Source organism: Phoca vitulina, unplaced genomic scaffold (genome assembly GCF_004348235.1).
Source record: "Phoca vitulina isolate PV1807 unplaced genomic scaffold, GSC_HSeal_1.0 scaffold94, whole genome shotgun sequence".
Lineage (NCBI taxonomy): Eukaryota > Metazoa > Chordata > Mammalia > Carnivora > Phocidae > Phoca > Phoca vitulina.
Genome location: NW_022589797.1, coordinates 3,158,673 through 3,181,297, shown reverse-complemented (window position 1 = coordinate 3,181,297; position 22,625 = coordinate 3,158,673). Strand labels below are relative to the sequence as shown.

Here is a 22,625-nt window from a genome sequence, read left to right as displayed (position 1 = left end):
CACATCACTCCATACATCAGACACAGACTCCGACCCCATCCACGTCCACCTGCGAAGTTAAATGCAGAAGCCCAGAGGCAGATACACCCACCGGGCTGTGTAACCTACACCCTTGCTCACACAGTTCCTTCTAGTCTTCTCTTCTTCCCTTCCAATGAAGTTCCAGCTCCTCAGGCCACCCTCCTCACCTACTTCCAAGGTCATCTTGGACCACACCGGCCTCCTCGCCTACTTCCCCGAGAAGATCTGAGGAAAACAGATTGGAGCTGCAATGTGAGGGACTGAGACTGGGAGCCTGGGCTTCCAGCACTCTCCACACCCCGTCCCCTAAGCTACGCAGGGAGTGCAGACAGGATGGCGCAGCTTCTTGGGTTTGAGTCCTCTGCCCTCCTCCCTGGCCACATTGTGCACCTGACAAAGCCATTACCATGCCCATTTTCAAGGTGGGAAGGCTGAGCCCAGCGAGGGGAAGTGACCTGCCCAGGGATGCATGGGGACATAGCAGGGCCAGGGCTCATCTCCTGAGTGGGGACCACTGTCTGCACCTCTCGGAGCCACCTGCTGCAGTTTTACCTGGGGGCAGATTCTGTTCCTTCTCGCACTGGGATCACCTAGAACTGGCTTTGTGAAAAGGCCAGAAGCCAAGGACTGAAGCTGACCCGTGGATGAAGCAGGACGGTCTGAAACAGGCCAGCACCATCCCTCCTCAGAGCCTAGGGATGGACTGTGGAGAAAAGTAAGTGAGGAGCAGCCAGGGACAACCACAGACCCAAGGTCTGTCAGGGCTGGAACTGCATTTCTTTCCCTGACGATAAAGCCTTGCAGGCTTCCGTTTGGAGTCCGTGAATCAAGGGCACAGGGAGATGCAGCCCCCAGCTCACGCAGCCCATCAATGTATTCTCTATGCCCATTTCTAATCCCATGACAGTGACAGGTAGGGACCGGCACAGGTTCACAAAGACTCACAGAATTGGGACAAAAGGAGATCAGGGTCCCCATATGTGGGTTACCGTCTTGAGGATGAAGCCTGACGGCCAGGCAGCCGAGCGCCTGCCTGCTGCTGAACCTGCTCCCTCATTCAGAAGATGAGAAGTCAAAGCGCATCCTTCACGGGGCTGGTATTACTGTGTGAGCACGCTCCCACACAGAAGATACGGAAAATACCTGAGAGCGCCCCGCATTTCCCAAGCGCTCCATGAACGCCCCCTGCAGCTCTCACCATCCCCACCCCGCCCCCTCTAGGCAGAGTACAAATCATGACGCCCTTTTCCCTAAGGTCTTCTGTGGCCCTGCTTCTCCCATTGGCCCTTCTGTACACACTTGTAGCCTCCGTGAGCACAGCACTGTCTTCGGTGCCACGAAGGCGCCAAGAAATCTATGTTCAAACATGTCACCTGTCCCCAAAGACCTCACATGTAGGAGACATGGTTAACACCAGGTGGAAAAGGCAGAAAAGCCAAGAACATGGGGAAATTAAGTGATTTAATTTTAAATCCAAGTTTCGGACAACAGAAGGGTTCACGCCACTGTATGCGACTATGAAGTAAACTCAACAGACAATAATTGCTCGATGTTTCAGCGAGAAAGAGCACCTGAGGCTGGGGGCAGGAGAAGGGCTGGAGGAGGAGGCACTGTTTGAGCCAAGTCTGGAAAAACATCAGGATTAGGGGAGACAGGGGCGGGAGAGGCTGCCGAAGTGGGGTATGGACCAGGCTAAAAGGAGGCGGCATCCCCCCACCCTGCCCTGGCACAGAGAGCTCCTGGGGATCGGGCCTGGGGTCCCGCTCCCCTCCGCACGCCTGCTGCAGGGATGTCGGGGGGCAGTTTGGGACACGAACAGGCAGGGGCACGGAGCCGGTGGGACTGAGACACGGAGCGGCCAGGGCAGCACTCAGTGCTCTCTGCAGCTCTCCTGGGCTAGAGCAGCTGCTCTCCCCCTCGCCCCTTCACCCAGCCAGCCCCTTCCGTCCTCTGTGCTTTTCCACGTCCCACCCTGGAAAGCAACAGCACCCTGCTCAAGGCTGGAATTCTGGGACCCTCAGCAAGTACCTCACCTTCTCTGGGGCCTATTTAAAGGCCTGACCCTGCACTGAAGGGCATACCAAGGTCTAGGCACATATCCTGGCAATGGAAAGGAGACAGAGCCTCAGCCCTAGGCACATGTCTTCCTCTCCAAGCTTCGGAAACATCCTAGGAAGACAAAAAGAAGCCCGGGCCAGGGCTGTCAGGTGGATGGATCTGCTGGGTTCATTTAGTTCCCTCTCTGAGCTGGCTCACCCTCCTCTTCTGGGAGTTCAGACAGGCCCAGGGGACTCTGTAGGATACCAGGCCCCCGCCCCGATGCTGAGGCGTCAGACAGAAAACTGGGGCAGGGCTTCTTTGGGGGAACATTTCAGTGTGTTCAGGCCAGCAGGTACTCCACGAAGGATCTGTCCGTAGCAAGGGTGGAGGTCATGCCATTGACATCTTACTCCAGAGGCCTGACGTCCTGCTGTCACCTACAGCCTGCTCCTAGGGCTGGAGATCACACGGTCCACCTCTCACTTCGGGCCTCCACGGCCTGTACCAGGCCCTCACCCAGGACGGCCAAGTCCTCCAGGATCGCTTCCACATTGGGCACCATCACCAGCTCCCCACCTTGCGACATCACCATGCGCCCCTTTGTGTTGGAGGCCTAGGGGAAGCAGAGAAACGTGGGCCGAGGCGTCACAGAGGCACACCAGAGACAACATGCAGGGGGTGGAGGGGAGCGGCAGCAGAGGAGACAGACCCGCGGGACACGTGCTTCACACCTGACCCACGGCCACTCACAGAGCACACCCCGTACAGACGGGCGTGCCCACATGGGACCGCACGTACACACTTGAACACACAGTTATCACCAGCCAGCACACCTTGAAGGGCTGGGGCTGGAAGCTGCTGGGCTTCCAGAGAACACCGATCACCTCTCCACCATGCTGGTCATAGAAGAAAAGGGCCAGGTCCCCAAAGGCCTCCTAGGAAAGGGCAGGACACAGATAAGACCACAGGAGGACACCTGAGAGTCACCTCCATGGCCCTAGGTTCCCCTGGAAGTCCCCTCCCCAGATGTAGTCAGCCCTTTAGGGCCTACCCTGAGCTGTGCCAGATAGAGCTGAGGAGGGTCATAGCCCAGCACAGGCATCAGGGAAGAGGGCCCCGGCTCGCTGAGCAGGCCACGGCAGAAGGAGGCAGCTGGGGAGTCCACGGCCTGGCGGTGCCGGGGGATGTGGCGGGGAGACAGGCGGATCAGCACATCATACATATCCAAGGGCGGCCGGAACACTGTCTGAGGAAGGGTAGGGAGGGGTCAGCAGAGCCCACTGGGAGTTGGGAACTGGACCACAAAGCCTTCTACATGCCCACCTCGCTTTCCTCCTTCCCTTTTGTCTGACCTCCCCCACCCCCGGCCCCACTTACGGGCCCAAATGCTCATCTGAAAGTGGGAACACCAAGCCCCAGCTGGGGTCGGCTTCACGCTATCAGGAGGAACACAGGCTAGGAGCGTGAGGGCTGGAGAGAGCCAGGGCCCTGGTTCTCCTGCAGGCTCCCCCACTGTCAGGGACCGTGGGCAGCTCCAATGCCCTCTCTGGATTCAGTCTCGCCAAACCAGGGGACAGAGCGTCCTGTGACAGCCCCTACAGCTCCAGACTTCCAGTGTTCAAAGGCGGAATCCCCAGAACCCCAGAGCCACTCTTGGTCAGGGGCTTACCCTGATGTCCCCAGGGCCCCGGGGATCCATCAGCTGCTTCTCTAGGACAGGCAAGGCCTCAGCTGCCAGGACCACAAGCTGCTGCAGGACCTGGGGGGGGGTACACATACATCAAATAGATCAGACCTAACCATGGGTCTCTCTTAGGTCAGGCTGGGCCTACTTTTTCCTTGGGGGAATAAAAACACAAATTTGAAGGTAGGGATGGGATTGCACCTGGGGCGAGGGTCCATCCTGTGTCCATACAGAGTTTTTACGATCCTGGGGGGTAACGATGACCATGATCGGGAGTTGTGTCCGAGTCGCCAGGAAGCCACTGCGGATCTCCCCCTGCTCCTCCACTGTGAACAAGAGGGGGTCCTGGGTCAGCCTGCTCCTTTCCCCGGACATGCTCTACTGCCCCAGGTCTTCTGGTAGCCCATCACAGGGATTTTTCCGACGGCCCTCCCCCAAGAGACAAAGGCAATGAAAAGGATACCATGTTTGCCTCCACTGGGTGGGGCACTAAACTCCTAAGCTCAGGCCAGAGGCAGAATTTTCCACTGCCTGGCACCCCAGTCTAGTTTCCGGGCTTGCACAAGCTGAGGCCTGCCCCTGACCCCCTCCCACCCTATGCTCTCACACACCTGGGGAATTAGGAAGCTGACACCCTCCTCTCTGCTGGGACCAGGAGCTCCTCATGTTACAACTGGAAATCATCACCCCCACTCCCTAAGAGGTCTGGGCATCTACTCTAATCTGGGCCCTTCCCTGCTCCCCACAAGACTTCTCACCTGGTGTTCAGGGTCCCCCTTCTACTCTCCTCTCCCCTTCACAGCCCCCACCAGGTAGCCTGCTTACCACCCCTAGTCCATCCTGTTTCTGATCGTCATGTGAGCAAACCATAGCTCTACAGCCTCAGAACTCGCTAAAGCTTTCAACTGGGCCTCCTCCTCCTCGTAATTCCCCACCCCAAGGCCGGCGGGGTCAGGCACAAATATCTGTGAGGGGGAAGGCGCACACACACAAACACCTTGCAGACTGACAGGGAAAACCCCATGTGCCCCACTCTGCACTCCACAAACCGTCGGTCCTGCGGGAGTCGGACCCCAGTCCTACCACTTACCAGTGAGCTCGTTGTTGAGGTTGACAATAAGGGGGTTGTTCTTCCAATCAAAGGTTGACACCAAAAAAAGGAACCGAAGGAAGCCCACCTGTGGGGAGCTGAGAAGAAAGAGTGAGCAAAGAGTCTGGGCCCAACCACACATCCCAGGGCTTACCCCATGGTCTAGATACCCTAGACCCCTCGGCAGGGATTGTCTCAGAACCCCTTCCATCACCTGTTTCAGCTACCCTCTCCCATTTGGACTGAAGGTACAGCCTAAGGGATGAAAGCTGGCCCCAAGGGGAACTTTCTGGCTAGGGAAAAGATGGAGGGAATCACCTGGGAGGGGTGAAGGGCTCAGGGTGCAGGAAAAGAGCAGCAACCACCAGGTCCAGGCTCTCATCGGTGAACCCCTCACCCAGAAGCTGGGCGCGCACCCACCGCTTGGCCAGCCGTGCCACACCTGAGAAGGCCGGGTGCTGCTGCTGGAGCCTGTGGAGGGGGAAGGGCGTAGTGGCAATGAGCCTCAGGCCCTGAGGGCCCAAGAACAGTATTTCAGCTCCACCACCACCATCGACCCAGCCTTTACCCAAAGTTACCCTCTGTGCTAACACATTCTATACAGGATCTCACGTATCCCTGACTAACGCCAACAGGTTGGTCCTATAAAATTCCCATTTTACAGATGAGAAACAGGTCCTGCCCAGAAGGACATAGCCAGTGAAGCGGCCGGGCGAGCGTTCTAGAATTTGTCTGACTCCATAACTCATATCCCCATTACACCATCTGGCCTCCCAGAGAGACAGGTGATCATACCCATGCAAGGCGCTGGTGAGCAGGGGCAAGTGCCTCGTGTCCCTCTCCAGGCGGAGGGAGGCAGGTGTGTCCCTCAAGGAGATCATCCCCTCGGGGCTCCGCATTTCCCTCAGGATCTGGGGCTCCCGCTGACAGGCCACCCGAACCCGGAACACGAACCCATCCTGTTGAAAGAGGGTGTGAGGTGGGAGATACGGGTCAGCCCGGAGCACGCTCACACCCCGGCTCCTCCCTCCCTGGGGAATCCCGACCCTGCCCCGGCCTAACCTTGAGGACGTCCGTGTGCGTGGCCGTGGCTCGACACTGCAGCCCATGCTGTTGTGTCAGCAGCTCCGCCAGGCGCAGCTGAAAGGCAGCTCGGACCCGCCGTATGGCCTCAGCGTCCTGTGGCCACTGACCACTGCCCTCCAGGTGACATACCACTAGGAAGAAAAGTAAGAGGTCTCAAGACTGTGGGCTGGAGTGGGAAAGGTTCCTCTCATCCCTCCCAAGAAAGAGGCTCCTCACCGGTCATGGGCTCCACGTACGCTGGACACGGCTTGTCGGGCCGGGGTAACAGCGAGGCCCGCTCTCGAAACTGCTCGTAGAAGGAGTAGGCTGGCCGGACTGGGGTAGGTGGGAACACCTATGGAAGAAGCAGGGTTGAGGAAGGGGCCTCGGACTGGGAGAGAGTGAACACAGGAATTGGAAGGGGGAATACTGGGTGGGCAGGGAGGAGGCGAGGGGTCACCAAGCAGAAAGGGCTCCCTGTCCCCTTGCACCTCACCTCAGTGTAGCGCAGCACTGGGTGAGCTCCCTGCACGGCAGACACAGTCAACGGGAGACCTTCCAGCCCCCACAGCAGGCGGCTGAGGTCATCATAGCAACGCACGGCTGCTGCCAGGGCCTCCTCACCTGTGTTGGAGGTCTGAGAAGGAGAACACAGTCAGGAGACCAGGACCCTACAGAACCCCCCCACCCCAACCCCACCACCACCGCCTGGGATTTTGCCTCAGCTCAGGCTGCCGTAGAGCCAGCACCCCCTCTGCTGGACGCTATGGGAAGTGCAGTCTGGCTGAGGTTGCACGTGCCCCCCCCCCCCCCCCACCTAATTCCACCGCCCAGGCTACTCTGCAACCCCCGGCCTTGACCCCAGCCCTGACGCACGACCCTTACCTCTTTTGGGCTTTGGATCAATGCATCCAGAAGGCCCCCCACATAGTGGACACAGGTATCTGGGATGTTGGCATGGCTGGGAAAGGGGGACAGCACAAAGTCAGTGTGGGCATTGAGCCTATCGGAGTAAGCTACTGGACATTAGCTGCTCAGCCCAAAGCCCGGGCCAGACCCTCCTAAAAGGCTCCCCAGTCCATGGCTGCTTCCTAGCAACCAGATGCTAACACTCACAGTGCCAAAAGGTGAGTGACCACCTGGTGGGGAATAAGGCACTTCTGGGCCATAGAGGCTGCCTCCCAGACCACAGCTTCCCGAATGGCTCCATCCTGGAAACGCCGAAGCTCTGAGCGAGATCCCCAGAACTGGCGGAAGTCAGCAGCCTGAGGAAAGGCAATGGGTGGTAGGAGAAATCAACAAAGATGCGCTCTGTCAAAAATCCCTGACAGGTTGCAATCCAAGTGGCATGAGGATAATCCACACCACTTCTGCCAGTACCCAGCGTGGACTTCCCAAGACAGGGCCAAATCATCCCCCAAACTCCAGGGCTCCTCACCTCAGGCTGGTTGGCCTCTGGACCCAGTTCGAGGACACTGGTCAGCCCCTCAGGCCGGAGGAGCAATCCCAGGGTCAGGGTCCCAGAGTCTCTATACTTCGGTGGGTCTTGGCTGATGTCCCACTACAGGGTTTAAAAAAGCTGAACTCAACCCAAGAATGCCCCAGCTTCGTCTAGAAACCCACTTTCCAACTAGGTAGAAAGATCTAGGGGCACCTGGGTGGCTCAGTCAGTTAAGCATCTGCCTTCGGTTCAGGTCGTGATCCCGGGGTCCTGGGATCGAGCCCCACATCAGGCTCCTTGCTCAGTGAGGAGCCTGCTTCTCCCTCTGCCTCTGCCCCTCCCCCTGCTCGCACACGCACACTCTCTCTCTCTAATGGATAAAATCTTTTTTTTTTCCTTTTTAAGATTTTATTTACTTATTTGACAGAGACAGAGGCAGCGAGAGCAGGAACACAAGCAGGGGGAGTGGGCGAGGGAGAGGCAGGCTTCCCGCTGAGCAGGGAGCCTGATGTGGGACTCGATCCCAGGACCCTGGGATCATGACCTGAGCCAAAGGCAGACGCTTAATGACTGAGCCACCCAGGCGCCCCTAATGGATAAAATCTTTAAAAAAAATTTTAAAAAAAGAAAGATCTAGCTAGAAGAATGGTGTGTCTTTTGTATCCCCTGGGACCCTGGATCTAGTCCCCCTTAAGCCCACAAACTCCCCACCCCACAGCACCTCACCTCTGACACTGGGGGCCGAGAGTGGGCCAGCAGGTGCAGGCGGGACCCCAGACCCTGCTCCAAGAGGGTGGTCAGGGAGCCCAAAGCAGCTGAAACATAGTCCCCACCAAGATCCTGCAGCTCTGGCCACAGCTTTAGCCGGTGACATGCTGCCTGTAGGCGACTCAGTGGATGGAGACTAGAGGGGCATAGAGGGACAAAGAGACAGAATGAGGTGCTGCTGACCCCAAAGACCATCTCCCACCCCAAAATGAGGAAGATCTGAACACCGACCTGAGCACCTCTGCCCCATCACTGTAGCCCCAGGGAAAAGGACCCACTGACATAGCCTGCCAGCCCTAAACTTACTGCAAGACGTGGTCAAAAGCCCGGATCATGGGTTTGGGAGTCATCAACAGAAGCTGGAATCCGTCATCAGCTCTACCGTCCAGCAATGCCATAGACAGCCGTGCCTCATGCTGTACCTGCGGCCACAAGATAAACAGGGAACTCACATGTGAGACTATCACCACCATACCCCTCCCTTCATTGACCTGAGGGCTCAGACCAAGAGACATGCCTGATCTAAGCTCTTTGGAGAGGAGTTGCTGGGGCTCTGGGACTGGCAGAAGGGACAGAATCTGGACTGGGACATCAGGGGTACCCAGGAGTGGGGGACAATTGGTACCTGGTGGTAAGTAGAGGCAGTAACATCAGCACAGAGGTTGAGATAGCCTGAGGAGTCCAGGAAGACAACAGGGAAGGCCTGGTGGAAGTCAGCCAGGGCCGGCTTGGAGGCACAGAGAGAAGCCAGTCAGGGTTGGGGCCTTATCTTCAAGCCTCCTTGCCCAGACCCAGCCCTGCCCCACTCACCAAGGAGGGATCTGAGCTGAGACATAAGCTGATCCCGTTGACTGTCAAATCTGTGGTGGCTGAAGTGAGCCAGAGAAGGTGGGTGTGTGTCAGAAGGTATCCTTTCCCAGGGGACCCAGCCCTAATGACACTCTCCCTCTGGTCAGGTGGCTGCAACTGCCTGCCTCTAAAATTCAGTTTGCTCAATTGTCTGATGGCAAGAAACTGAATGATCCCTGATAGGATGAGAGGATTCACAGGAAGAGTGGAACCCTTGGCCTTTCTGGGTCTAGCCACCTTACCCAGAAACTGCAAGACACTCCTCAGGACCTGGTAGCCGCTCATAGTGGTGTGGATCTTGCGTGTGGACACAAGGAAAACAACCAGCATGGAGACAAGGAACCCACTGAACCCTCCCAGGCCCTGAAAAAGAGATGGAGAGAGAGGCCCAAGCTCAGGCCCAGCCCGCCACTCAGTGAGGCAGGGAAGCTGGGCCACTCCCAACTCACCTTGTCCAGTTCCCGCTGCCGCAGCCAGACCTTCAGAAGTGCCACACCATCCTTCAGCCCCAAGGCTGAACCCAGGACAGTAGACAGCAGCTGCAAGTGGGACTCAAGGGTCACGTCCTGCAGGACCCATGTGTTATAGTGGGGGGTGGGAGGCTCTGGGCTACCTGTGGGAGAGGGGAAGCCATGGGAGGAGAAATCCCAACATCTTTGCCTTCAGCTCCACCCGGATAGCACTGCCTGCTTACCATCCCCTGGGGGACTCTGCCCTCGGTACCAGGCAGAGCGCACATTGTTCTTAGATGGCAACAAGCGGCACGGACGGAAGAAGTCAGGTGGAGGGCACGGATGCAGACGTACGGTGACCAGGCGCTCATCCTTCCCTGGGGGGAGACAGGGAGTGCTGAGATCCTGCCAGGTGGGCCCCTGGACCACTCTCCTCCTCCGTGAGGGCCCACGTCCTCCCACCTTAGAATCTGAGGTCCTTATACCTTCCACCTCAAACTTGAGGCCCAAACTGCTCACCTTGGACTTGAGGTCCCCACACCTCCCCCACTAGATCTGTCACCCCAGACTGTGCCTTCAGCCCAATGTGTGTCTCTCACCGTGTGGCCGAAGCAGCAGTGAGGGTTTCAGGTGGCAGCCCCTGGTGTAGGAGAAGCGAACACTGCCGAAGAAGGGGTCTTGGCCCAGGTGGTGAGCCAAGTGGGCCAGGTAGAGAGCACGCTTGCGGAAGTAGCGCTGGTTCAACCCATCCTTGTCCTGTAGGATCTCCTGGTGAGGGTCAGAAGAAGGGAGAGACGACCAGGCACATAAGTGCTTGTTGTTAGAGAACTTAGGGGCCAGGATAAAGCCAACGTGCATCACAGTTTAGAAACCTCAGGGATCTTTGCTGGCCAGAGTGTCTGAACCAGGACTAACAACAATATAGTTAGTTCTCAGATGAGGAAGGCAAAGTTCAAACGGCAGCAACTGACCCAAGGGCACCTTTAAGCTGCCCTCAAGAAGACAGCAGAAGAGCAAATTTTCTTTGTTTGTTTGTTGTTGTCGTTAAAGATTTTATTTATTTATTGGAGAGAGAGAGCGCGCACAAACAGGGGGGAGAGGGAGAAGCAGGCTCCCCACTAAGCCAGGAGCCCAACGTGGGGCTCGATCCCAGGACCCTGGGATTACGACTGAGCCGAAGGCAGATGCTTCACCAACTGAGCCACCCAGGCACCCCTGCTCTTTTGATTTCCAGTTCAGATTTCAACCCTCTGGCAAGTGACAGGTGGGAAAGAAAGAGGGACCCAGGAATTTGTAGGTGGTGAAGGAACAGGACCCTCATCCCCCAAATACTGGACCTCACCCTGGGCATGGTCACTGCCATGTCCACGTTGATGTCCGGCCGGACGCAGGTACCCAGAAGGTAGCTGCCCACAACAGTGACCTGGGCTGGTGGCAGGAAGCGGAAACAGCCCTTCACGGTATAGGGCACTTGGTGGAGGGGTACTCGAACCCCAGCTGGGAGCCAGGTCTGGTCAGTCAGCTGTGGGGACAGAGACAGTGATACATAGTAATCTGATTGCCTTCCTGATGTGTCCTCCTTGATGTCTAGTAGACATCTCAAATTAAACACATCAACACATTTGAAAACAAACTCCTGCTCTTTCTGTAAACATGTCCCCCTCATTAAGGCAACTTCATACTAGTTGCTCAAGCCCAAAACGTTCAAATCACCTTGACTCATCTCCGTTAAGAACACCCATTTCACCTTCAAGAGCATCCAGACACTGACCACTTCTCTACTTTTCCATCCTAGTCTGAGATGCCACCACTTTCCAGAGGATCACCACATAATAGGTTTCTAACTAGTCTCCCTGATTTTACCTTTATCCCCCTCCATTCTACTTTCTTTTTTTTTTTTGAAGATTTTATTTGTTTATTTGTCAGAGAAAGAGCATGAGCACAAGCGGGGGAGTGGCGGGCAGAGGGAGAAGCAGGCTCCCTGCTGAACAAGGAGCCCGATGCGGGGCTCAATCCCAGGACCCTGGGAGCAGGACCTGAGCTGAAGGCAGACGCTTAATGGACTGAGCCACCCAGGTGCCCCTCCATTCTACTTTCAACACAACAGTCTGAGTGAACGTTTTTTGTTTTTTTTTCCCTAGGCAAAGCCCTCCACTGGAGACCTTTGTTTCAAACTTTATTCCCAGGCTTCTTCAGCTTAATTAGCTGCAAAGAATGAATTATGTATAAGCAAAAACTGAAAAGAGCTGCAGTGTCCAAGGGGCTTGGGCTTAAAAATATTAGAGATCTAGATTTTATCAGATCCATGAACAAAATTTTTAAAAGCAGTCATAATATAAAATAGCAGCTCCCAGTAACTTCTTCAAGTTTTATCTTCTTCAGAAGTTGACTCTATTCAGTTTGCTTCATTCTTGGAAGCTTCATCAAAATTCTCCACAAGATCTGGAACTTCATCATCATCATCCTCTCCGGTAGCAGGTGGTGCTTTTCCATCCACACATTGTTTGGGCAGAGCTTCAGCCAGTCTTCTTCAACTAGTCAGACTGTCTGCACCAAGTTGGTTTAAGATACTGGGTGGCATTTCTGTCAGCTGCTTTGTGCCAGCGTGGCCTAGAATGGTGGAAGTGTTCGCTGCCAGCGATGCCTGAACTTTGGGGGTGTTAAAGTGGATCACTGGTCCTTGGTTTGTGAACCTATTCACCTCTTCAATGCCACAGATATTGTTTACCCCTAACTTCTTTAAGGAGAACTGAAGTTTCTTATCATCTGCTGTAGCCGTTCTATGAACCACCTTCTTTTTCTGGTGAGCAGTTCCTTTCCCACCAATGCGCACTTGTGCTGGCAGTTTGTGGAGTTTCTCCTGGTTCATGATAGTTTCTTTCATCTTGTTGGAGCAGAAATGGGACCGAGAGGGGGAATAGGGCTGGTGCTCAGGGAGTCTCGGGCGGACCAGCTGAGATTAGGTGCACACACGCGGGGACGCAAGATGGCAGCTAGAGCTGAACAAACGTTTTTAAAATGAAGTTAGATCACATCACTGCTTTACCAAAAAATGTCCCATCAGTGGTTTCTCATTTCACACAGAGCAACAGCCAAAGTCCTTGTTTCAGTGTACAAGGCCCTGCATGAAATGCCTCCTTCCTCCATTGCCTTTTTGCCTTTCTGAACACATCTCCTATTTTCTCCTCATTCAATCCAAGGAACATACCAGACTTACTCCTGCCTTTGAGCCTTTGGTGTTGGCTATTTCCCCTTCCTGGCATGCTCTTCCTCCCTTAGATATCTATATGGCTGACTCACGTCCTTCAAATCTTCACCCTAATGTCACTTCAATGAGGCCTACCTCAACCATCCTATTTAAAATTGCAAACCACTCCCATCCTCTGATATCCCCACAATCCCCTTACCTTGCCCTTTCTCTTTTGCCCATAGTGCTTACCACTTTCTAACACTGCCACACAGTTTACCTGCCACGGTTATTTTCTACTATCCATAAGCCCAGCACTAGAAAATAGACCGCTTTGTTCACTGACGTATCCTAAGAGTACAACTACTGCAAGGAACATAAGTGTTTGCTGAACAAACGAACACATGGTTAACTATACTTCCAGTTGAGCCTCCTGGCAGTGAAAATGAGCTCCCTAGCACCCCACCCCCTCTGGAGAAGTGCAGGCCCTGTTTCAGATGCCCAAACTGAGGACCTCTCCGGGGCTTTCCATTTCTTCACACTACCTGCCTTACCTCTGTCTTAGGAGTTGAAGGCACCTTCAGGACCCGCTGGTTGACCTCCCGTAGGAAAGCATCGATCCGCTCCTTCTTCTTCTCTGGTAGCCTCACTTCCTTTAGTAGCTCCTCTACCTGAAAGAAAAGACAGGGAAGAGTCCTTCAGCCTCAGGGTCCCGGGCCCACCCCTCTAACTGAAGCCCCAGCCACCCAATAGTACCTGTAAACGAAGCAAGCTGGAATGGAAGAGACTCTCAGTCTCCCGAAGGCGAGTCAGCTCCTCATTGGTAGGCTCCTTATACAGTTCTGCCCGGCTAAGCTTCACTGGCTGCAGGAAGCCCTCCACTGGAGACCCAGCCAAGGCATGCTTCTTTGAGGACTCCTTCTTTCCCTCCTGGCCTGTGCCTTCCAGAGCTAGTTCCATCACCTATGGCCAGTGAGGAGAGCAGCCACTGTGAGGTCACAGATGTCTAGCATCCACTGCCTGAAGTGCCACCATGATAGGATGTGGGCAAAAGCTTCACAGGCTCCTTTTCACTCTTTTGAATGGGAGTCAGACTTAAAACTCAGGATTATCATTACTTAGAAGAACATTACTGAGCTCTAGGCTGAAAACTCCTTGAGTTGAGGGCTCCTTGTCTATGTGACAGCACTAGCATGGAGCCCTGCCTGGAGTTGGGGGTAGGGTTAGTTGTTCACTGAGCCCTGACCTAAGCAATGCTTGAGCTCCTTGTATTTCCGGTATATGCATCAGGGAGCTTCCTCTTTTTCTGGGTTACTCCTGGGAATCTGCAAATGCCATCTCCACTCTTGCTCTATCCAAATCCTGCCAGGCTCTACCCCTGTCAGGAAGCCCTGACTATAGACTACATCAGTATAAGTGGTCAGTGTTGGAAAGAACTAGGACCTACTGCCTCTGTAAAATATACTCAGTAAATCATCCAATCCTCAGTAATCCCGGCAGAAAATGTACACTTGAAGGGAATTCCCTGAGCTCAAGATTCCACACTTAATATACCTATTCTGTAAGCAGGCTTCACACCCTGGTCTGCAGGATCCCAAACCTTCTCCCCTACAGCCCTGGGCCCCGCCCCCACTCCACGGTCCTACAGGGGTGAGAGCCCTACTGAAGGGTTCCAGAAGCACCACCATGTGCCCTCTGTTACAGCGCCGAGGACAGAACTGGGCACAAGAAGTTAGATCTCGCACAATGACAACGAGGAAGACCTGGTTAGGAAAATGACCTGGTTAGGTCTCCTCAACTTCCAGGTGCACAGCTCTCGAAGGAGTAAGCTCAATAAGCTTTACTGCTTCTATCCAAATAACGCCAGGTTCCATGTCCCCTGAGTGTCTCGGTGCCCTAGACTGGAAACGTGGTGGAATAAGGCTCTTCCAGAAGGGACCGCCTTCGCGCCCCTCGCCGGCGAGCTGCCAGTCTCTGCCACCTCTGGCACGTGGAAAGCCCTCTTTCCTCCCAGACAGCTCACCCACCTCTGGCTCCCCAGCAGCTCCGCGATTCTGCGCTCCCGCAGGCGCCGGCCCCATAACTCCGGGGCCAGGTCTTGCTCCAGCACTTCGGATTCAAAGCCCAAGTACTCGGCACAACTTCGTCCCACGTCGGCAAAGTGCCAAAGCCCTCCGCAGAATAACCGAAGCCTGGCAACAGAATTGCCAAAGGTTTGCGGTAAACTCCCCGCACCGCGTGGGGACAAGCCTCGTGCCGCAGGACTCCGCCCAGTTCCAGAGCCATTGGGTGAGTGCCCGAAGAATCGCTGGCCATTGGCATCTGTCACTCCCCAGGACCGCCCATCATGGGGGAGGGGCCAACCTGGGTTCTCCCATTTACGGTCTCTTTGCGACGCCACACCGGAAGCCTGTCTGCAGCTTAGCGGTCGCTTTCTTTTCCTCACTTCCGCCGCTTGCGTCGAACGGAGAAGGGCGGAGCTAGTTTTGGCACTCGACACTGTTTATTTACACTAGTGATTCCTATCCTTTTTTTCATCTACTACATTTTTTAAAAATATTTTATTTATTTATCTGACAGAGAGAGACACAGCAAGAGAGGGAACACAAGCAGGGGGAGTGGGAGAGGGAGAAGCAGGGTTCCTGCCGAGCAGGGAGCCTGATGCGGGGCTCGATCCCAGGACCCTGGGACCATGACCTGAGCTGAAGGCAGCCGCTTAACTGACTGAGCCACCCAGGTGCCCCTCATCTACTACATTTTATCAAATAAACAGTTTAGTCAGTTCTATCTTAAAAATATGTCTTAAATTTATTCATTCTTCTCTGTCTTTAGTGCCAAATTTAGTCCAAATCACATCATCTTGTGCCTAGATTATAATTGGTTCTCTCCAGTTTATTAAAATTTTCCAAATCTACCAAAACATTGTAGTAATAATATAGTGAACTCCTTCACCTATCCATCATAACTTAGTGTTTGTCTTGGGCGCCTGGCCCAGTTGGTTAAGCATCTGCCTTCCCCTCAGGTCATGATCTCAGGGTCCTGGGATCAAGTCCCACATGGGATTCCCTGCTCAGCAGGGAGTCTGCTTTTCCCTCTCTCTCTTTCCCTCCGCCTGCTTGTGCGCTCTCCGTTGCGCGCGCTCTCTCTCTCGAATAAATAAAATCTTAAGTTAAAAAAAAAAGTGTTTGCTTTTGTCAAATTTGTCTTTATGCATTTACATACTATTTTGCAAAACCACGGGAGAATTAGTTGCACACATCCCTGAATACTTTCGCATATATGTAATAAGAACAAGGGCTAATCATAGTCCAATTATAAAATTCAGGAAATTTAAGCTTGATTCAATACTATTCAAATTTTGCTGATTATCCAAAAAATACCCTTTACATAGTAGCATTTTATTTCCTGATGCAACATCATGCATCAGTTTGGTTGTAATGTTTCTTTTCTCTCTCTTAATCTAAGAACATTTGTGAGCTCTCCTTTTTTGGTCTTTCATGATAACATTTTTTTTTAAAGATTTTATTGATTTATTGATTTATTTCACAGAGAGATAGCGAGAGCAGGAACACAAGCAGGGGGAGTGGGAGAGGGAGAAGCAGGCTTCCCGCCCAGCAGGGAGCCCCATGTGGGGCTCGATCCCAGGATGCTGGGATCATGACCTGAGCCGAAGGCAGACGCTTAACGACTGAGCCACCCAGGCGCCCCTCATGACATTTTTGAAGAGTATAGGACAGTTTCATTCAATAGCTTTTTTGTACAGTATGCGTATATATGCATATATGTAGTTATAAGTGTATATACAATATACATATGTAAAAATTACATAGACACACATGCATATAGAATTACATCTATGCATATAATTACATAAGCATATGATTACATATATATAATTACATATATACGTATAGAAAATTACATAACGGTACAGCTTGAATATTCATATACCAAACATACCCATGTAACCAGCTCCCAGAAAAGAAACAGAACATTTCCTGAACCTTTAGAATTTCCCTTCATTCTACCATCTAGTCATTATGTCAACAGTAACTCCTATCCTGACTTCTAATAGCACAGATTAATTTATTAATTTATGCAATAGCTTGTAAAGGAATTTTTCAGTGGTCTTCTTCAATCCCTTTCCACATGGTTGCCAGAATGAGTGTTCCAAAACTATCATTCTATCATGTCACTCTCCTCTTAAAAATTCATCAGTGCCCCCCGGCACCTGGGTCGCTTCAGTTGGTTAAAAGTCCGACTCAGTCTCAGCTTGGGTCTTGATCTCAGGGTCCTGAATTCAATCCCCATGTTGCAGGATTTTTTTCTCCACTGGTGCCCTTGGTTTTTGGTCACGCCTCTTCGAAGAATGAAGAGATAAACCAGACAGAGTGGTGGGCAGCAAAGCAAGGTTTATCGAGTGATAGCAAAGTGACAGTACAAAGCTCCCAAGAAGGGAAGGGACCCCAAGGGGTTGCCACTGGAATTTCTAAGTCTAGGGGTTTTTATGGACTTGTTGGCGGGCTGTTTTAATCTGATTAACCCTCCCTGCGCCTGTCATCCAATCAGGTTTTTGTCCTATGGGAAAGGGTGGAGGTCTCCTTCCAGGGTGGGTGTAAAATCCTTTTATGGGTAGTTTCCTCTTAGGTCCCCGCCTGCCTGCCTTCCAACTATCCTTCATCACCGGCGTTGGGCTCCATGCCCAGCATGGAGCCTGCTTAAAACAAAAAACAAAAAACAAAAAACAGGGGCACCTGGGTGGCTCAGTCGGTTAAGCGTCTACCTTCAGCTCAGGTCGTGATCCCAGGGTCCTGGGATAGAGCCCGGCATCAGGTTCCTTGCTCAGCAGGAGGCCTGCTTCTCCCTCTCCCTCTGCCTGCCACTCCCCCTGCTTATGCTCTCTCTCTCTGTCAAATAAATAAATAAAATCTTAAAAAACAAAACAAAAAAACAAAAAACAAAACATCAGCAGTGGCTCCCAATTATACTTAGGATGAGATATGAGTTTTTATAAAGCCTCTATCAGTATGGTCCTTTACTGCCTATGCCATCCTTTTTCTTTTTTAAGATTTATTTATTTATTTGAGAGAGAGAGAGAGACAGAGAGCAGGGGGAGGGGCAGAGGGATAGGGAGACAAGCAGACTCCCATCTGAGCAGGGAGCCCTACTGGGGCTCAGGGCTCGATCCCAGGACCCCAAGATCACGACCTGAGCCAAAATCAAGAGTCAGATGCTCAACTGACTGAGCCGCCCAGGCGCCCCATCCATTTTCTTGATATACTCCACACCTTGTTCACTTAGCTTCAGCAAAATAAGCCTTCTCTCAATTCCCTGGTTATAGCAAGTTCTTTCCCATCTCAGAAACTTGAGCCAAGCTGTTTGCTCTGCTTGGAATGCTTTTCCTTGACTTTTTCTCTTTTTCATCCTTCAGTTCTCAGGATAAGTATCACCTATTTAGTTAGGCTTTCCCTGACCATCTAATCTGAAATATGTTTTCCCTTATCCAATGATCCCATTTATTTTCTTTTTTTTAAATAGGTTTTGATTGTTTATCAATTGTCTCTTTGTCCTTGACTGTAAATTCATGAGAACAAGGACCAGGTCTACATAGCCAATGCCTAGCACACTGTAAATACTCAATAAATGTTTACTGAATGAATGAATGAATGAATGTAGCTACTGTGAACCTTCCAGTCTTTGTCTCTTACCATTGTTTCTGTCAAATTTTATGACCCAGCCATATTGAACTACTTGGAGTTTCCTTACTTATCCTGCTTTTTTGTTCTGGGCCTTTGAACTTGCTGCCCTTTTTGCTCAGTGTTTTGATTCTCCCCCACCCCCACCCCCACCCAGCTTTATTGAGATATAATTGTTGGATAACCTTAAGTTTAAGGTATACAATGTGATAATTTGTTACATGTATATGTTGCAACATGATTACCACAGTAAGGTTAGTTAACACATTTAACACATCTTTCACCTCACATAATTACTATTTATTGTTGTTATTATGGTAAGAACATTTAAGGTCTATTCTTTTAGCAATTTTCAAGTACACAATACAGTATTGTTAACTATAGTCACCATGCTGTACATTGGATCCCCAGAACTTATTCCTCTTATAACTGGAAGTTTGTATCCTGTAACCAAAATCTCCTCATTTCTCCTACCTTTACCTCCTGGCAGCCACAGTCTACTCTCTTTCTACAAGTTTGGCTTTTTTAGATTCCACATATAAGTGAGATCATACAGCATTTGTCTTTATCTGACTTATTTCACTTAGCATAATGCTCTCAGTGTTCATCAATATTGTCACAAACGGCAGGATTTCCTTCTTTATGGCTAAAGAATGTTTTGATTGTTAAGGAAGGTTTCCTGGAGGAGATGGGTTTGTGCTAAGTCTTGAAGCATAATTTGAGTTTGAATTGACTGAGAAGAAGCAGCTCTGTTGAAGTCTGATTAAGCACTGAGGAAGATCAGAGAGCCGAGAGATAAGTCAACCACTCATTCCACACTGGATGACACTTAAGAAATGGCAAGCGCTGTGTTCAGTGTCAAAGATAAAGAGATAAATAAGATGATGATCACAAGCCAGAAACCTGGAATTATGTACTTGCCCTCACATTTTACAGGTTGGTCCCTCTATTCAATTTTTTTTTTTAATCCAGCTTTGACCTTTATTCAAGAGACCAGATGGGTTGCCCCAGGATCCGGTTGCCAGCCCTGAGGCCAAGCAAGGCTGGAAACCCACATCTGGCCCTGCTCTGCCCTGAGCTGCAGCCTCAGCCCCCAGGATCCTGCTTGCCACCACCTCAGGTGCAGGAGGAGGGAGCCCTCGGAGAATTGGATGTTACTATTGATTCATTTAAAAAAAGAAAAATACAAAACCAACCAAACAAACTCGCTCTATTGATTTGGGACTTTTTCTTAAACAAACAAACAAACAAAGAAAAATACACTAGGACTCTGTGTTCTCCATGACAGGTGGGCCTGGGGGAAGGGCAGCGTGGACCCCCCCCCCCCACACACACACAGCCGCATAATTTCTGTATAATCCACCATCTGGGGCAGAGGGTGGGCACATGGAGGCCATTGGCCCCGGTATTCATTCATTTTTTTTTTTTAAGATTTTATTTATTTATTTTGACAGAGAGACAGAGAGAGAGGGAACACAAGCAGGAGGAGTGGGAGAGGGAGAAGCAGGCTTCCCATTGAGCAGAGAGCCCAATGTGGGGCTCAATCCCGGGACCCTGGGATCATGACCTGAGCTGAAGGCAGAGCTTAACTGACTGAGCCACCCAGGTGCTCCCCCCCCCCCCCCCGTATTCCTTTAAATGCAACCTCAAAGAGGTTTATTCTGCCTTTGTCCTGTCTCCATTTAAAATTTGCATTCACCCCTGGCTCATCTGGTTGCTCAGTTGGTAGAGCTGGGGACTCTTGATCTTGGGGGTTGTGAGTTTGAGCTGATATTGGGTGTAGTGATTACTTAAAAATAAAATCTTAATGGACACCTGGGTAGCTCAGTTGGTTAAGTATCCAACTCTTGATTTTGGCTCAGGTCATGATCTCAGGGTTGTGAGATCAAGCCCTGCGATGGGCTCCATGCTGGGCGTGGAGCCTGCTCTCTCCCTCTGCCCCCCCCCAAACAAATAAATAAAATAAAATCTTTTTTAAAAAATTGCATTCACCCCAACATTTTCAGTTTTAGGCCCTACTGTAATCACCTCCATTAGTATTCACCAAAACTTGCAATGATATTATTTATCTAGTAGTTACTTGTTTTTGTGTGATTCAGTCTCAGCCACTAGAATGTAAGCTCCACGAGGGCATGACTAAATCATTTCCATCTCATTCACTACTGTATCCTTGGCATTTAGCATAGGGCCTGTCACATAGCAGGCACTCAATAAATATTTGTTGAATGAATGAATGGCTCTTTCTTAAGAGCACCTCAGAGTCTGGGAGAAAGATGTAAACAAATAATTGCAGTATAGCATTGGAGATGATATGATATGCACGGATTGCTATGGGCATGTTAGATTAGGAATATTACAGTACTTCGGTTAAGAGCAGTCATGCTTAAGTGGGATGGCCAAGATTGAACTCCAGGTTCTAACGTTTACCCACTGGGTGACATTGGTAACTTTCTTAACCTTTCTAAATCTTATTATACTCAGGAAAACAGATGTTCTAGTATGGATGTCATGCATTTTTTGACAATTAAACAGGATACTGCTTGTAAAGGGCCTGTCACATACTGATGCACAGCAAATGTTAGCTATTATTATTAAAGAAAGATTGTGGCTCCTTAAGAGCACTAGTTGACTTACATGTGTTAACATACACAGAATGAAAAAAAAATGTTGGTCCCCTAAAAGGAGTCATTCTAGAAGGTCAGAATTAACCTCTCTAAAACAAACACTCCTATCTTTCATTTATCTTTCAAGATTTCCATATCTTTTCTCTTTGGAAGAAAGAATCAATTCTTCAGAAGAGCCCTGGTTGAGGGGCGCCTGGGTGGCTCAGTTGGTTAAACGTCTGCCTCAGGGTTCTGGGATCGAGCCCCACGTCGGGCTTCCTTGCTCAGAGGGGAGACTGCTTCTCCCTCTCCCTCTGCCCCTCCCCCTGCTGTGTGCTCCCTCTCTCTCTCTCTCTCAAATAAATAAAAATCTTAAAAAAAAAAAAAAAAGCCCTGGTTGAAGGGCACCAGGTGATGCGGTACAGACTGAGGGTAAGTGGCCTGTTTTCTTTACCACCAGAGGGCACCAATCAGTCAAGTCATTTTACCTGTCATTTTACCTTTCCCACGCTATGGGAAAGCTGTAGGAAGCCGTTTCTGCCATTCATTCTTCTGACAAATATATTTTGAGTACCTACAACGTGCCAAACATCATGGTAGCTTGTATATAAAAAAGAAGCTTGTATAAACAAGACCTGTCATCCTTATGGAATTTATAATCTTGAGCACCTACTGTGTGTCTGAGAGGTCCTATTAGACATGGGGGTGGAGGGTGGGGTTCAATTTGTTGTTGTTGTTACTGATTGTTTTCCTGCTCTTGGCTGTAAGCCCATGAGAATAATTACTTAGTGTCTACTTTGTCTCAATGTGCTGGTTGCCGTGGATCCAGGCATGAATAAGACACAGTTGCAACCTACTAATAAACAATGTCTTACCTGCTAGGAGAAAAAGGCATGAGACAAATTCTAGACTTCCTCTGACCTGAGAATGGAGAACCTTAGTACACACCTCGTTATCACACTAGGCTATGAGCCCTCTAGACAGGTATATGTTTATTAGCCATCTACCTTAGGGCCATGGTCATTGCAGATATTTACTATGAATTTATGAGTTTATTTAAACTCAGCTAGCAGCTTCTGGTCTGGTTGTCAGGTGTATGTTACAGTGGGTTAGGCTAGGGATCTACCATCTTCTGGGGCAGGGTGGGACTGTGATGAGTTACTGAGGGTGAAATGCTTTGAAGATGAACTTTCTGCCTATTTGTCTACTCACATCCTTGTTATTAAAGGTGTCAACATCATCTCCCACGTTTCCAGGTCAGCAATCTTCTTCTCCCTAAATTGAATGGTAGAGGAAGGGAAGTCAGAATGGTTGAGGGGGTGGTAGCCAGAATACAGCTATGCCTTCAATTTTTTTTTCTTTAAAGTTTCTATTTATGGATCATTTACCATGTGCTAGTCATTGTGTCAAATGCTGTATATAGATGATCTCATTTAATATTTACAATAGTTTAAGTTAGGTGTAATTAACCCTTTATTACAGAAGCTGATGAATAAGGAATGGATAATGTAAATGGTGGAGCCAGCATTGGAACTTAGGATTTTTTTGATCTCAAAATTCTAAATGTGTGGAACTCTCATAGTATCCTGACTTTTCTAGGAAACGTTTCAGCAGTTACCACAGGACATGCCTTTCCAAGAGAATGGGTTATTCTAAATCATGAGGATTTAAGACTGTCTCCTCATCTCACTTCAGTTATGATTATCTTTTTTTTCTTTTTAAGATTTTA

At 50.7% G+C, this 22,625-nt stretch overlaps 1 protein-coding gene and 1 pseudogene across 2 annotated transcripts; both read right to left on the bottom strand.

Moving 5' to 3' along the window:
- Nucleotides 1-1,267: 1,267 nt before the first annotated feature.
- NOL6 (nucleolar protein 6) lies at nucleotides 1,268-14,949 on the bottom strand. Of its 2 annotated transcripts, none has more exons than XM_032396912.1 (26): nucleotides 14,625-14,949; nucleotides 13,354-13,560; nucleotides 13,152-13,268; nucleotides 10,753-10,932; nucleotides 10,010-10,178; nucleotides 9,653-9,787; nucleotides 9,408-9,571; nucleotides 9,201-9,321; nucleotides 8,920-8,978; nucleotides 8,735-8,836; nucleotides 8,416-8,531; nucleotides 8,068-8,245; nucleotides 7,339-7,461; nucleotides 7,017-7,165; nucleotides 6,786-6,861; nucleotides 6,397-6,537; nucleotides 6,138-6,255; nucleotides 5,898-6,052; nucleotides 5,631-5,794; nucleotides 5,154-5,306; nucleotides 4,836-4,933; nucleotides 3,947-4,071; nucleotides 3,731-3,820; nucleotides 3,113-3,307; nucleotides 2,895-2,996; nucleotides 1,268-2,674 (listed from the first exon to the last, which is right to left on the bottom strand). In XM_032396912.1, the coding sequence occupies exons 1-26, from the start codon at nucleotides 14,676-14,678 to the stop codon at nucleotides 2,525-2,527; spliced, it is 3,441 nt and encodes a 1,146-aa protein (XP_032252803.1). In that variant the 5' UTR covers nucleotides 14,679-14,949; the 3' UTR covers nucleotides 1,268-2,524. The 2 variants fall into 2 exon arrangements, with proteins under 2 accessions (XP_032252803.1, XP_032252804.1); XM_032396913.1 differs by having other exon boundaries at nucleotides 10,010-10,166.
- Nucleotides 11,806-12,380, bottom strand: LOC116627196 (annotated as a pseudogene).
- Nucleotides 14,950-22,625: the final 7,676 nt, after the last annotated feature.